Genomic DNA, 15,313 nt, shown 5'->3' on the forward strand with positions numbered 1-15,313 from the left:
ATAAGTATTGTACAACCAGGTACATTAATCCGAGCTTATGTGCAATTTTATTGAGTTTTGTAAGAGTTTATTTTTTTATGTTGAGGTGTGTGAGTTCAAAAACTTTAAAGACAAATTTCGATTCTTTTTAACAAAACTCAAAACTTTAAGACACAAATTTTAATTCTACACCATACAACCATATACAACTGGTTGTATAATCTACTAATTGACCACCACACAAAGACTGAAAAATGGTCAAAAACTCAAAACTCAAAATCAAATACTCCTACTATTTGTAGTAGAAAAGACAAATGACAAGAGACGTAGTACTATACAAGTTTCACAAAATTAGCTAAAAAAATCTTCTAGGACAAAACTAGCTCAATATTCTTTACCTAAAACATAACATTTTTTCCTGCATGAACTTTATAATTTTTACACACTTTTTGCATTCTTCTGCTATAACTCAGAAGTACACACCATTTAACACAACCCCTTTACATTTCTCTTTTAGTTTTTGCTTTTATTCTACAATTTAATCCATAATCAAATATTCAAATCTCTCTGTCTTCCATTTACTGTTTTACCGTGCTCTCAAAAGCTTCACAACATTGTTTTCAGGTAATTTTCCTTTTGATTTTTGTTTTTATTTTTATTTTTGCTGCTTTATTTTGTTGTGTTCAGTTGGTGCCGAGATTCGACAAACTAAGTCGTATTTTATTTTCCGCTGCAAATTTTATCTCTTAAGACGTAAACCTATGCTTAAGTTTTACCCCATCTCGGTTTTCTCTGTTTTTTTTTACATGTTTCTGAAATACATTAGTGATGAGTAAATGTCTCATAATTTCACTGTAGTTTTTTAGGTTAAGATTAAACCTTGAACAAACTAGGGTAAATTTTGAGTATTACATGTTGTTATAAAAGTACTGTAGGTTGATAATTTGGGGTTAAGAGATGGAACCAATGCCGATTGGGAAGCGAACAAGGCTTCAAAGGGCTATACAAGAGAGGGAGCTTAGAGAAAGAAGTAGACGGGCTCGACTCGAGGCTAGAATGAAGTATAGGAAAGAAATAGACCTTGTTATAAGTGATGATGAAGATGGAGAGGCTGTTCAAATTGTAGGTGAGGAAGAGTTAGACAAAATGCCATTCAATGATCATGTTAAATGTTCGAATGATGTGCTGCCTAATGTGGATGTTAATGTGATGGGTGATCAGTTTTATCAATTTGGGATTAACAATGCTAATAATGTTGATAACGGCGATGGTAGGCCGGGTTGTAGTAATGTGAATGATGAGGATAGTGATGATTCTTTGCAGATTTTAGGGGTCAAGTATAACCCTTTAATGTTTGGTGTTTATGATGATATTGATGATGATAGTGATGATGAAGATGATATTTTTATTGATGGATGTGTTCCGTCTACTGATGAAGTTTGTGTTAGTAAGGATGGAGAAGTCGGCCAAACTTCGAGTGATGTAGGCTTGACATCTTCAGAGGATGATAACAATGACAAAGATAAGGATTTTAAGGTGGATGGGGCTGGTAATTACACAACTTCAGACTATTCGACTACTTCGTCCGATGAGAGCGATGAAACTAGTTCTGATGATGAGGATTATGGAGTAGTACGGGTTAGGGAGCATAAGAAGCGTAGTCAAGCTGAGGGAGGTGATCAATTGGGGGCTAGAGAGAGGAGTAAGGCGAGGAGGATAAGGAGGAAAGAGAGGGTTTGCGACGATGTTCGTGCTGATGGTGTTGCTAATGGTAATGTCAACAGTAAATCGAAGAAGAAAAAGGAAAAGATGACTAGAGAAGAGACGTTAGAGAATATAATTTTGTCCATCAACCCCGAAACTGATGCTCAAGAGGGTGATGTGAAAAAGAAGTCTAATTTGGAGTCGAGATCTTCTGTGAAGATCAAGAAAGGGAGTGATGGGGTGTTTAGGAAAGTCGTGGCTGCTTCAAGTCGCGATGAAGATGACAATGTGGGTGGGAAAACGAAAACTAATGATTCAAACTCAAATCATTCTGTGAAGCTCAAAAAAAGAAATGAGGATGGTGATGTTGGTGGGAAAATGAGTGTTAATAATTCGAATCCCAATCATCCGGTGAGGATTAAAAAAGGAAGTGACGGAGTGTTTCGGAAAGTTGTCTCCTCAAGTAATGATGAAGATAATAATGAGGATGGGAATATGCATACTCATAAATCGAATAGAAATGCTAATGCTAAGAAGAAACCTGCAGTTGATGTGGTTCGGAAAGATGGGTCGATTAGTGATGAGGATGAAGAGCCTAAGAAGAAGACGGTGAGAAAAAACAGAATGGATGAAGAAAGAAAAGAGGCAGAGGCAGAGGAAAGGTCATCAGTGAGGGAGAAAGCCCGGTCATTGAGTAAGCGAAAGAGGAAAGAAAAGGCGCTTGAGATGCAAAACACACTCCTTGATACAATCATGGAGGAAGCGGAAGAAGTGGTAGAGGAGACTCTGCCTACTCCTACTCCAAGAGAGCACACTTATCTCCCTTTGAAGTTCCATTTTCCTGCCAAAGAAGCCGAGCCTGAAAAATTGGAAGAGGAGCTGGAGTTCGACAACTTATTTAAAGAGCTTGAGTTTGCTCTTCAAGCTTGCCATGTAGGTTCTGAGAGTTCTGTTCAGGTAATGTTCACTATTCTTGGTTTCCATCCTTATTTCTGCTTCTATAGAATGCTACAGTTTTTCATATCGCTTATGACAGATACAATCCTCAAAAGACTAGCATTCTATAGTGCCTCAAAGGTTTTTACTTATCATGAAAAGCAGCTGTACGAAAACTGTGTATAATGAGTCATACTCAAATGTTCGTTCAATTTGTGTTAATTATGCAATCAATTCATGAGAATTGAAGTCTCTAACTGCATCTTTTGTACTTCATAGAATGATAAGATGGATGTCGATCGAGGTTCTAGCGTGGCTTCAGAAAATAGGCTGTGTGCCGGAGGAAACCATCATCTCATTCATGATGAAGAGATCGGAATCTATTGCAGATTCTGCTCATATGTGGGGCTTGAGAGTAAACATGTCCTCCCTGATTTTGTAAGTACTTTTTTTTCCAAGAATTGCTGCAAGTTAACTTGTTTCGGAAAAAAATCTTTTCATGACACGAGTGGTGTCAACTGTAGAGGTTTTTTGTAGCCTGCAAGAAAATGTCCCTTGTTAATAATTGCTTGATGAAATTTGATTGAAATTTCAATTTTTGGTAGGCGAGCAATGGCGAAATATTTGGAAGGGCTGGTAGAAGAGACAACAACAAGTTACAGTCTGATGACAAAACTGGTGATATTTTGGAGAAATTGTCTGAAAACCAAAATGACAGAGAAAATTCTGCCATTTCAAAAATCACTCAGGGGACGGTGTGGGAGCTAATCCCTGAGACATGGAAGACATTATACCCTCATCAAAGAGAAGGTTTTGAGTTCATTTGGAAAAATGTGGCCGGAGGATTTAAAATCGAAGAACTGGAACGACCAAGCAAGTACGGTGTAGGTGGGTGTATCATATGCCATGCACCAGGAACAGGTAAGACCCGACTGGCAATCGTGTTCATCCAATCCTTCATGAAGCAATACCCAATGTCAAGGCCTGTGATAGTGGCCCCACGAACAATGCTTCGAACATGGCAAGAGGAATTTGTTAGATGGAAGGTTGATGTTACCTTCTTCAACCTAAATGAGGATGATCTGACAGGAAAGGAGGACTTTGAGTTACTGAACAATGCAGCTGCGTGCCGGGACAGGAAGACAATTAGGTTAGCCAAATTGGTTAGTTGGGTGAATGGGAAGGGCATTTTGGGGATTAGCTATGGATTGTATGAAAAGCTGGCTAATGAGAGGAATAATACTAACAACACTGATAAGAAAGTCAGGGAATTTCTTCTCCATAGACCAGGTTTAATGGTCCTTGATGAAGGGCACACCCCGAGAAACGACAAAAGCAACATCTGGAAGGCTCTTTCTGATGTGCTAACAAAAAGGAAGGTAATTCTCTCAGGAACTCCATTTCAGAACAACTTTGAAGAGCTTAGTAATACTCTGTCATTAGTAAGAGAGGAGTTTCAGGTTCCAATCAAGCCAGGGAGTTATGTTCAAAATGAGCGAAACATCGAGGAACTTAGCAATAAGATAAGACCCTTTGTCCATGTTCATAAAGGGGAGATCTTGAAGCAGACACTTCAAGGATTATATGCTTCCTTGATTGTACTACACCCTTCAAAGCTACAACTTCAGTGTTTCGACGCTGTTGCTGGGCAGACTAATTTCGCCCTAGATAATCAAGTCTCGGTTGCTTCTGTGCACCCTTCTATCTTTTGTGAGCTGAAACCGGACTTTGTTGACAAAGAATTGAATGCTTTACTAGAGCAGCACAAGAACGATCTTGACGCTGGGGTAAAAACAAGGTTCCTATTTGAGCTAATAAAGCTATGTCCAGGTGAGCGGGTTTTGGTGTTTGGACAATTCCTACCCCCCTTGAACTTCCTCGCGGGATTACTAAAATCCCTCCTCAACTGGGAAATGGGGAGGGAATTGCTGTACATGGATGGACACCAAGACACTAAGGAGAGGCAAAATACTATCAAGTACTTCAATGACATGAAAACTGATGCCAGGGTTCTTTTGGCTTCGACCAAAGCATGTTGTGAAGGAATCCACCTTGTGGGTGCGTCAAGGGTGGTCTTACTGGATGTGGTTTGGAACCCTTCAGTTGAAAGGCAAGCTATAAGCCGGGCTTATAGGCTCGGCCAGAAAAAAGACGTGTTTGTGTACCATCTGATCACGTCTGGGACACTGGAAGAACGAAAGTACCAGCGTCAGGCAAACAAGGAAAGATTGTCAGAGCTTGTTTTTTCTACCTCAGAGGGAGGGTGTGTTAAGAAAGCAAGTTCAGGGTCTCACTTTTTCAAGGATCCGGTTTTAGAAGCCATGCTTGATCATGACAAGTTGAAGAAGATGTTCAAGAAGATTGTGTATCAGCCTAAAGCTGATAATCTCATTGAGAGCTTTGGTCCTCTGAACCTGTAGAGTTCGACAGGTGCATTCTGCTTAAGAGTAAAATCGTCTTTTCACGTAGTTGGCGAATCTCCATTCCCCTGAGCATCTATACGTGGTGTTCAGTGGCCTAATTAATTAAGTAGCTAAGTGTTATTTGCTTGTTGTTTTAGGAAGCCTATCAGTCGGATTTTAGGAGTCATTGGTATCATTTAGACATGAACTTTTCCTGGTAAGAGATAGGAAGGTTAATGCAAACAAATTGTAAGCATTTTATTATTAATTGTCAGTACTCTGAATGTTTCCCATATAACTTAAAACAGAATAGTTGGGTTATTATTGGAAGAATAGGTAAACGTCGGGTTATTTTCGTTAAATTTACCTTTTACTCCGTACCTTTAATGACTTGTTCCTCCACTGTACAGCCACCTGATCTTCCCTGTGGCATAACTCTTGACAACACTACCACCATAGTAGATCTCGCCGGCCACAGCCACAATCTTTTTCCGGGGAAACCAAAAGACGGACACTTTGCGTCAAGCCACTAAACTTAAAACAGAAATATAGAAACATGTTCATTTTAAGTCTCCTTAAAAACCAGTTTTACATGATAGTGTAAAATCATCTAAATAAAAAAAGCTAATTCCTGAAACTGATGGTTAATATCAGATGGAGAACGAAAATTGTGGTTTCATATTGACCTTAGCGAGACAGTTTTATTCAAGACCTTTTTCTTCGTTTAAATGAAGACTCAAATGAACTATACAGATAATTATATAACTCACACGTATTACACAAATGTATAGAGATGACTGGAATGAAGAGAGTATATCAATCTATCATTTCCATAAGATATCCCTTCCTAAGGACATCAATTTACTACCATGATTCATGGAAGGAATATGATTCAAAATTTCGGGTAAAATTGTTTTACAGGAAACCTACTTAGTAAAAAAACAAAGTACACAGCTGGTATTGGCTTGACATGCATGGCATGGCCAAAATTACATTCACCTTAACTGATTTTGCATCTTCACGAAAGATGGGAAGTCACTAAGCCTTCAAGTTATACAGATTGAGCCGCCAAGTCGCTCCGGCAGTAGCGTAGTGCACATCTTGCTTTGGAATCATGGATTGTGGAGCTTAAAACCAAACACCCTTGGAGTGTAGCTTTGACTCGGCTTTTGAGGCTTTAGGAGCGGGTATGTCATCAAAAAAAGGTGAGGAAATGCCGTCCCAAAGTATGCGCCATCAACATCTATTAACCGTCAAAGGGGACATGAAGCACACGGAAAATCAATTTCTTGAAAGACCGTCTCACGTTAGTATAACGTGAGATCAACATATTGAAGTATAAATCTTACCAATATTAACCCAGTAGCTCAAGGAGATAAAACGCCATAATTAACGTCAGATGGATTATTCATATGAGAATTTGAATAGGGAGTAATATATAGGGAGCAGGGCCCCATAGGTACTCGCTTTCTATGAGAGCCGAAAGGCAAGCTCTAAGAAACAAAAGTCAGGCACAAGCAGTTAACATATAAAGGATACTGCCTTGATATTTGGATCGCGGGAAGTAAATATCTTCACATTTAGGGCAGTAAATCTTCACTGTTCTTGATCGAGGAAGGTCAGATTGCCCCACTGGAAGACAAGGTTGAACAGAGCAATAACTCCTGGGACATCTCCCAAACTCGACATTTTCATATTTCTCAAGCTGTATATGCCAACAAAACACATGTTAGCAGCTCAAGATATTTGATATACCATATGGCAACTCATAAAAGGGCAATCCTCACCATTGCGGCCATGCCTCTGCTGGTTAGTATGTATCGAGCATGAATTAAACCATACAACATTACTGCTGTAGATTTAACCAGTTCATTCTGTTCTTCGGTATACACATCACCTGTTCAGCATTAATATAAATTCCTTGTCAAAAGCAACAAGGACACCAACATTACCCTACTGCTGTAGTGCCTTAAAAGGCTGTTGGCCATGGTGAATTAAAAGGCAAAAAAAAAAAAAAGAACATAGAAAACTCAACTGTGATATGAAGACTCAACAGCATGACAATGTTCCCGACCAGTGAAGAAGTTAAAAACAAATTTGCTCGAGAAACTATTAGTTTTTCAACCAACAAAATCTTATTACCCCTTACTCAAGGTGGAACACACCTCATCACCTAGTACAAAGTACAAACTCCTATACTGCAACCCAAAACAAAAACACGCCCATAGCAAACTCAGGACTACGGACAATGAAAAGAAAACACTATTATTTTGAAAATGGCCAGTTTTAAAATGACTAACTCATGCACACAGGTGACACAGCAGTACCTCTAGTCAGTCACAGGATGCTAATCATGCATGCTGTAATAGTACTAAAATAACGATGTGTCCAACCCATAACCATTGAGCAAGTTAACAAGACAAATTTTGTTGACAGAGAAGCAACAAACCCTGTGAGAATTTTACATCCAATATCAATTCCATTGCATTATCGTAGAAAGGAAAATGCCTATTTAAACCATAGAGGTTGAAATCATCTACGATATAATCCTCATCTACTTCACAGAAAAACTCATTTCCCCGCAAGTTGCAAAACCATGAAATCCACGAAGTGTCCTCATCTTTGGATCCAACATCAGACTCTTCACTATCTGTTTCTGATTCCTCTGCAAATCCAGAGATCAAATGTTAAGAAGTCAATAGAATCCAGATTTCCTTAAAGCAAGGAGGAAAATAAGCAATTCCTGCATGAGCATTTGAGGTGTATTATAGTCCCACCAAAATATGACTTTATAGCCCCAAATCATTTTGGGATTAAGGCTCTGATGTTGTTGTTGTATGAACATCTAATGTAGTACTACACAGTCACACCATCATTGTCAGGTATGGAGGTCATAAGGAGGGGTTAGATGAAGTACTAAATACTTCCAAACCAAAATTCATTCCATCAGATGCAGGCCTTCTAAGTTTCAAAGCTATGGACGGACCTAATAATCAAGTGTGGCAACATGTGTGCACTGCATGGTAGGAAAATGTAGTCTCTGTAGCGGTCACGGATTCAGTAACGGTCACAAAATATAGATATCAGGATTCCGTAGATGTAAGTAACAGATTGCAGCTAATGCAGCCAGAAAATACATTTCCTCATAACATGTTTCTAGTCTATATACTACTCTTTACCTCTTATGCCTTTTAGGTCATACCAGTATGACCTAAATTTTGAGAGAAGGAAACTATGTCATGAGGACACAGGTACGCGGACATTTTCAAAGCAAAATTACAACCATATGCGAATTTTTTTATAACTTTTAAAGTGAGTAATGAGAGATTAAAAACGTAAGGCTTATGATCATCAAAAATCATATTGTATGCTTAATGCTTCATCTAAAAGTTTCCCCCTAGTTTGGTCAAGCGAGCCTTCCTTCACAAATTTGCGGGAGAAGTGTCGGATTGATAAAATTTGATTACAAATTCCATACTCATACCCCTAAGTGTCATGCAATCATGTCATGTCAAACAAGGCATGCTCCTAAAAGTGAAGATCCGAATCAACATTTATGAGAAAACAAGAGACAGGGTGGATCCGCTAGACATATATTTTTTAGTGGAAAAAGGCACGAAGTCAATGAGGTGCAAGGAACGAGACCACAGTGTAAAAGTGAAATGCTAAGGGCAGTCAAAATGCATGTAGTCCAATTTTAACAAAGTGATTTCTCCCAAAAGAAGCATCACTAGAATATTTGAAAAGGTTTGCATTCAAGGGGTAGAAACTTGAAAGAGGATGCCAAACTATTCAAACTTCCTGTAAGAATGAAATTGCGGACCTTTTTGGCGAATTAATCCACTAATAAAAAATACTAACTCTCTTAAAGTACAATTACCACTCTCTCTCTCTCTCTCTCTCTCTCTCTCTCTCTCTCTCTCACTTTGTAACCGTCTATTCTCTTTTATATAATGTTGTACACACTCTTTTCTTCTCTCAAAATATGTGCTCTCGTCAAATCTCCTAAACAAGACATGACATGAACTTTTGCTCAACTGGATTTGCTAGCATAGCTTTACATCCAAGATTGCTCACTCAAAATTGGATGTCACATTTTTTAACATTTGAGGTTACACTCTAATTTCATGCTTAGTCATTAATTGTTTGTGAGCACAAACAAACCCCATAGCTCTAATACATTATCCCAGGACCCTTGTGCTGTACTTATGTTGGATTTACTCGCACGTATTTCGTATTCGTCTTACGACATACTCCGTATTATGACATTTGGTTAAAATCCATTCCATTCTACAAAGTAGGCAACCTTCATGAGTTTGTGTGTTACGCACCCTCCAGAGTACTCAAATCTCCATTCCAACAATTAAAGACAACAAAGTTTCTAACTGATTACATAATTATACACATAACGACATTGAAACGGCCAGAACAAAGCATTAGAGCATGAGCATGACTAGGAACAGCATGCAACAAGGATTAATAGTTAGGGGCAAACATTTTGAGGGGAGAGAACTAATCAGCTAAACTAGAAAAACAATCATAGTCGTAGGCAACCATCCTACTATCCCCATAGTCGGGCCACTGGATGCAACTATTTAATTCCACAACAAATGAAAGTATGAAACAACAAAACAATACCACTACAGTCTATATACACAAAGATTGAACTGAAATCAAACAATCAGTCGGCGGAAGCACAATTAAGTGAATTGAAGTAAGTAATTAAAGTGTAGCAAGTAAAAATACTGACCACCGGCGCGGCGAATATTGGAACGAGGAAGTGAGCGCTGATTAGAATGAGGTTTTCCGTCTCCGCTATCGCTGCCGCTAGTGGTGGAGACAAGCGACAAGGGTTCATCAGGGAGTATTTCAAGTGTTTGGTTAATTGGTTTGGGATCATCCACCGTATCCGACACATTTTCCTTGTAGATTTTCCCTTTAATTATTCCTGAGATAGAGGGAGTGTGGGATTGGTAAGATTTGATTACAAATTTCATACTCATACCCCTAACCCCCTAAGTATCATGCAATCATGTCATGTCAGACAAGGTATGCTCCTAAAAGTGAAGATTCAAATCAACATTTATTAAAAAAACAAGAGGGCGGATCCGCTAGACATATATGAGGTGCAAGGAACGAGACCACGGTGTACAAGTCAAAATACTAAGGGCACTCCAGATGCATGTGCCATGTAGTCCTCCAATTTTAATAAAGTGATTTCTCCCAAAAGGAGCATCATTAGGATATTTGAAAAGGTTCGCATTCAAGTGGTAGAAACTTGAAAAAGGATGCCAAACTATTCAAACTATCACATACTAGAATATGCACTTGTTATAACACACTTTGGTTTAGGTAACCAGATTCACTCAAACCCCTGCCAAAAGCGAAATGATTCGAGTTGGGAAGCTTCCTGTAAGAGTGAAATTGCAGACCTTCTTGGTGATTTAATCCACTAGTAAAAACTACAAACTCTCTTACAGTACACAACTACCACTCTCTCTCAGTTTGTACCCGTCTTTATTCTCTTTTATAGAATGTTGAACATACTATTTTCTTCTCTCAAACTATGGGCTCTCACCAAATCTCCTAAACAAGACATAAAATCAACTTTTGCTCAACTGGATTAGCTAACATAGCTTTACATCCAAGATCGCTCACTCAAAATTGGATGTCACATCGTTTAACACTTGAGGTTACACTCTACTTTCATGCTTCGTCATTAATTGTTTATCAACACAAACCAACCCCATAGCTCTTATACATTGTACCAAGAACCTTGTGCAAAGTTGTATTTTGGGACTTAAAACTTGGAATTGTCATGGACTTATTCGCTCGTATTTCATATTCGTCTTACGACATATTATGACATTTGGTTAAAATCCATTGTGATAAGTATATATTGGTAACCTCCAGAGTACTCAAATCACCATTCCAACAATTAAAGACAAAAAAGAGTTTCCAACTGATGACATAATTATACACTTAACGACACTGAAACCGCCAGAACTAAGCGTCAAAGCATGAGCATGACTAGGAACAGCATGCAACCAGGATTTACAGTTAAGAGGCGAATATTTTGATGGGGGCTAAACTAGAAAAAAGAACCAAAGCCGTGGGCGAGCCTCCTGATATCATCATAGTTGTGCCGCGCCAGTGCATGCAACTATTTAATTCCACAACAAATGAAAATATGAAACTAACAAAACAATTAAGCTACGGTGTATATAATACAAAGATTGAACTGAAATCAAACAATAAGTCGGCAGAAACACAATTAGGTGAAGTTAACTGACCAGCGGCGCGGTGAATATTGGAAGGAGGGAGTGAGCGGTGATTAGAATGCGGTTTTTCGCCTCCGCTTCCGCTGCCGCTGCCGCTAGTGGTGGAGACAAGCGACAAGAGTTCATCAGGGAGTATTTCAATTGTTTGGGTAATTGGTTTGGGATCATCCACCATATCCGACACCTTCAATACTACTCTTTCCTTGTACATTTCTATTATATCCTCACTTTACAACTTCTTCATTTCGGCATGCTTTTTTCATGAATACGAGTAGCACTTGCTGGGATTTTTAGCTGATTTTTTCTGGGCTATTGGAAGTTACAATGCCTAATTTATAGGAATAGGACTAGGAACATTCAAATTTAGGTATATTTGTTTGTTTGAAATTAAAATAGATAAAATATAAATATTTTACGAGAAAATGTTAATATTCTTGATTAAATGTTAAAAGCGACATTTTTAGTTATAATATTTTACTATAATTATTTTTTTAATTATAAAATATTGACATTTTCTCGTCGTATAATTAAAACCGTCTTAAGGGAGACACTTTGAGTTAGTCTTATATAAGACAATTTTAGATTAAGAGAGTGTTGGGCAACAAGAATTTAATTTAAAATGTCTCATTTTCAATTTAGTAAAGTGAAATAAAAATTTGGAAATGAGAGGGGTTAGAGAGTCGATTTCAAATGAGCTTATTTTAGTATTATTTGGATTTGGTAGCAAATTCAAATCTAATAGGTTTGTCAAACATATAAATAGGTCAAAATTTGAATTTAGAAATATAATCTTTGTTCCCAAACACACCATAATATAATTGTAACATGGTCAAATGGATCCAAACACACCCCTTATTTAGTTGGTAAAAGTGGTTACTAAAATTTACGTTTTACAATATCTGTCTAAAATTACCTTATAGAAGTATTTTCCAACCCAAAAAAAAACATCTTTTAGTTAGTTTTACTTGAAACAAAAATCTTAATCTTGTTCCAAGGAAAAAAAAAGAGTGAGGCAGGGTGACCCTCTTCCCCCACTCTTGTTAACTATTGCAATGGAGTATCTTACAAGAATCTTACAATTCACAACTGAAACTCTGGACTTTAAATTTCATTCTTTATGTGGGAGATTGTGCTTGCATCATATGATGTTTGGTGATGACTTGTTGATTTGATCTCTAGAGGTGATAAGCAATCTGTTTTGGTCTTGCTTAGATCTTTTGCTACTTTCTCTGCTTCTTATGGTCTTCAAATGAATTCTCAAAAATCAAACATTTACTTTAATGGAGTTCAGAGAGCAGTTAAGGATCATATCATTCACATGTTAGGCTGCAGTGAGGGACAACTTCCCTTTAAATATCTTGGAGTACCTATTGCTGCTGGTAAGTTGGGGAAAGCTGATTGTCAAATTTTGATTGAGAAGATGATGAGAGTGTCGTTGGGGCTCTCAATCAAACACATTTATATTTCTCAACAAACAACTAGTTAGTGGTTAAGTCGAGGTCGATTCACGGGACGGTGTGCTTTGGGTTCTAAGTCTATCTATCTCAATTTATGCTAGTGTCACAATTTTGATTTGGGTTTGTAGTCGTGTTTCTAAACTAATGCAAGCAACAAAGTAAAACAAGTAAGTAAAGGTGTAGACAAATAATAAAGGATACTAGGATGTCATGGGAGTTGATCATACAAACATGTTCTCAATTAGATGCAAGCGCTTATTGTTATGATGGGATCGAGTTGGTGTATAAGCTTACAATCCCTAAGAAGGGTTGGGTCCCGGAGCCGAATCGATTAGATTGTACAACACTTACAAGTCGACTTAGTCCTTCCTATTCAACTATATGCATGGTCTAATGAGGCTCGAGTTGGTATATAAGCTTACAAGCCCCATTGAAAAGATAGGTGATGGGTAGAAAATGCAAGGATTCATAGGCTAGCATTTCATCAAACATAACATGTGCATAAGTTGAAATCACAACAACCAAGCAAATTAATTATGAAGACATATTAGATTAAGCATAGATCAATTCTCATGTTGGTTTCCCGTAATTCTCCATTAATCCTAGCTAAAGAACTACTCGCTCATTATCATGGAAAACATGTCATTAATGGTGTCAATCATCACAACAAGTATAAACATGATAAGAAAATGAGGAAATAAACAAAAAAGAGTAAGGAGTAAAGAAATTATACCAAACTTAAGATGAATAAATGGAAAGGAAAGAATAATAGAAGAGAACTTCATTGATGAAGAGTTGTCAATTCTCCAATAATAACCCAATAATCTTCAACTACCCAATAATAATAAACTTGATCAATAATTAAGGGAAGATTAATATCGAATGGTTGAGATTTATCTATTCTAATCTACTCCTAATCTATTCTAAGAGGATTTTTTATTCTCGGGAACCTCTCTCTTGATTATTACAAATGGAGTATATATAGTAGTACATCATTAGGTTAAGTAAGGGTGGATTAGTAAATAACAATGCTAAGTTTTAAATAGAGAATTGCAAGTCCCGAGGGAGATGCACATTTTGGACAACTACTTCTAACACGATCCGCTCGGATCAGCTTGAAGCACGGTTGGTTCTGCCAAGGGATCCACTCGTCTTGCTAGGGAGACGCTTGGATCAAAGGTCCTGGATCCGTTCGTCTCATGCTCGGGCCGCTCGGATCTGGACAGGGCAATCCGCCCGTCTTGTGCTTAAGACGCACGGATCTTGATGCAGTTTTCCACCGTCTTGCTTTAGAAGCCTATAATCTACGCATACTCTTTATTCCTACTTCATTCCTCATTGTTCTTGCCTCCTCTTCATACTAGTCCATCTAAGATTGTCATCAAGCTTCTAAATATGCACGGGAGACGGGAATTCCGCCTCATTATCTCCTTTCCTATAAGACATATAAAATGCACTAGGAAAGCAAAATAGGAAGGAATTGACGGATAAAATGGCCATGAAATGCTATATTAGTATGCAAAATAGGTTCAATTAGGGGACTAAATGTGCGCAATTAAGAGTCACATCAGAAGATCATTTACAGGATTAGATCTTTTGGAGCTAGGAAAATTTCATATACTGGCAGATTGATCATGATCCAGTCTGTGTTCACCTCCCTTTTTTCTTACTGGGCCAATATTTTTCTAATCCCTAAAGGTGTGTTAAGCAAAATTGACATTATTTGTCGAAATTATCTATGGAATGGTACTAACAACTATATTAGAACTCCTCTTGTGAGCTGGGAGCAGGTTTGTACCCCAAAGAGTGAGGGTGGCCTAGGCATCAAACACAGCTTCACCTGACATATGGCCACTGTTGGTAAACTGGTATGGTGGATTTACAGCAAGTCTGATAGTCTTTGGGTCAAATGGCTACATCAAATTTGTATGAAAGGTGGCAGTTGGTCTGACCATATTCCAAAGTCTCATATGAGTGGAAATTGGAAGACCATCTGTAAGGTGAGGGATACTCTTCAGGAGGGTTATGCTAATGACATTTGGCTTGCTGATCAGAAGGGCTATAGTGTCAAATCTGGGTATTAATGGCTTCGACACAAAGAGTAGAAGGTGGGTTGGGTTAAGCTGGTTTGGAATAGGTGGTCTCTAGCCAAGCACAGCTTCATGAATTGGCTTATCCTTAGGCAAGCCCTCAATGTCAAAGATAAGTTGTTTAGGCATGGTGTAACTACTGATCCTTGGTGTTGCATTTGCTGTGCAGAACCTGAGACTGTTGTTTACCTGTTTCAGCAGTGCAAATACACAAAATTGGTGCTGACTGATATCTGCTACTGGTTGCATATCTCATATCCCGAAGGTAATGACATTGTCTGGGTAGGGAGAAGAAATTAGACTGCTCTACAGAAAAGTTGCTGTTTGGCAGCTTTCATGGCTGTCTATTATGAGATGTGGCATCAAAGGAATGCAGCAAGATTGGAAGGGATGGTTTGCAGGCCTGAAATTCTGAGCATGAAGGTTCAGGCTACTATCAGATGCAGAATTAGGCTACTGAAAGT

General features: G+C 38.2%; 2 protein-coding genes across 4 annotated transcripts; one reads left to right on the top strand and one right to left on the bottom strand.

Moving 5' to 3' along the window:
- The first annotated feature begins 419 nt into the window (after window positions 1-419).
- On the top strand, window positions 420-5,383 carry LOC141587188 (SNF2 domain-containing protein CLASSY 4-like). 2 transcript variants are annotated; one of them, XM_074408632.1, is made up of 4 exons: window positions 420-603; window positions 907-2,640; window positions 2,899-3,057; window positions 3,225-5,383. In XM_074408632.1, the coding sequence occupies exons 2-4, from the start codon at window positions 937-939 to the stop codon at window positions 5,037-5,039; spliced, it is 3,678 nt and encodes a 1,225-aa protein (XP_074264733.1). In that variant the 5' UTR covers window positions 420-603; window positions 907-936; the 3' UTR covers window positions 5,040-5,383. The 2 variants fall into 2 exon arrangements, with proteins under 2 accessions (XP_074264733.1, XP_074264734.1); XM_074408633.1 differs by having other exon boundaries at window positions 433-603; window positions 915-2,640.
- A 436-nt stretch (window positions 5,384-5,819) lies between these two features.
- Window positions 5,820-11,647, bottom strand: LOC141587189 (casein kinase II subunit beta-2-like). 2 transcript variants are annotated; one of them, XM_074408634.1, is made up of 6 exons: window positions 11,315-11,647; window positions 9,772-9,969; window positions 7,471-7,686; window positions 6,809-6,918; window positions 6,561-6,726; window positions 5,820-6,264 (listed from the first exon to the last, which is right to left on the bottom strand). In XM_074408634.1, exons 1-6 carry the CDS (start codon window positions 11,511-11,513, stop codon window positions 6,134-6,136), a joined length of 1,020 nt encoding a protein of 339 aa, XP_074264735.1. In that variant the 5' UTR covers window positions 11,514-11,647; the 3' UTR covers window positions 5,820-6,133. The 2 variants fall into 2 exon arrangements, with proteins under 2 accessions (XP_074264735.1, XP_074264736.1); XM_074408635.1 differs by lacking the exon at window positions 9,772-9,969 and having other exon boundaries at window positions 11,315-11,619.
- Window positions 11,648-15,313: the final 3,666 nt, after the last annotated feature.

Source organism: Silene latifolia, chromosome 6 (assembly GCF_048544455.1).
Source record: "Silene latifolia isolate original U9 population chromosome 6, ASM4854445v1, whole genome shotgun sequence".
Taxonomy (NCBI): Eukaryota; Viridiplantae; Streptophyta; class Magnoliopsida; order Caryophyllales; family Caryophyllaceae; genus Silene; species Silene latifolia.

What these genes read in the sequence shown, in the direction of transcription:
- LOC141587188 (XM_074408632.1), top strand. Translation starts at nt 937, where the DNA reads ATGGAACCAATGCCGATTGGGAAGCGAACAAGGCTTCAAAGGGCTATA. An exon ending in GTTCTGAGAGTTCTGTTCAG is followed by an intron (nt 2,641 to 2,898) that starts GTAATGTTCACT and finishes TGTACTTCATAG; the next exon opens with AATGATAAGATGGATGTCGA. An exon ending in AACATGTCCTCCCTGATTTT is followed by an intron (nt 3,058 to 3,224) that starts GTAAGTACTTTT and finishes AATTTTTGGTAG; the next exon opens with GCGAGCAATGGCGAAATATT.
- LOC141587189 (XM_074408634.1), bottom strand. Translation starts at nt 11,513, where the DNA reads ATGTACAAGGAAAGAGTAGTATTGAAGGTGTCGGATATGGTGGATGAT. An exon ending in GCAGAGGCATGGCCGCAATG is followed by an intron (nt 6,727 to 6,808) that starts GTGAGGATTGCC and finishes TGGCATATACAG; the next exon opens with CTTGAGAAATATGAAAATGT. An exon ending in GCGATCCAAATATCAAGGCA is followed by an intron (nt 6,265 to 6,560) that starts GTATCCTTTATA and finishes GACGGTTAATAG; the next exon opens with ATGTTGATGGCGCATACTTT.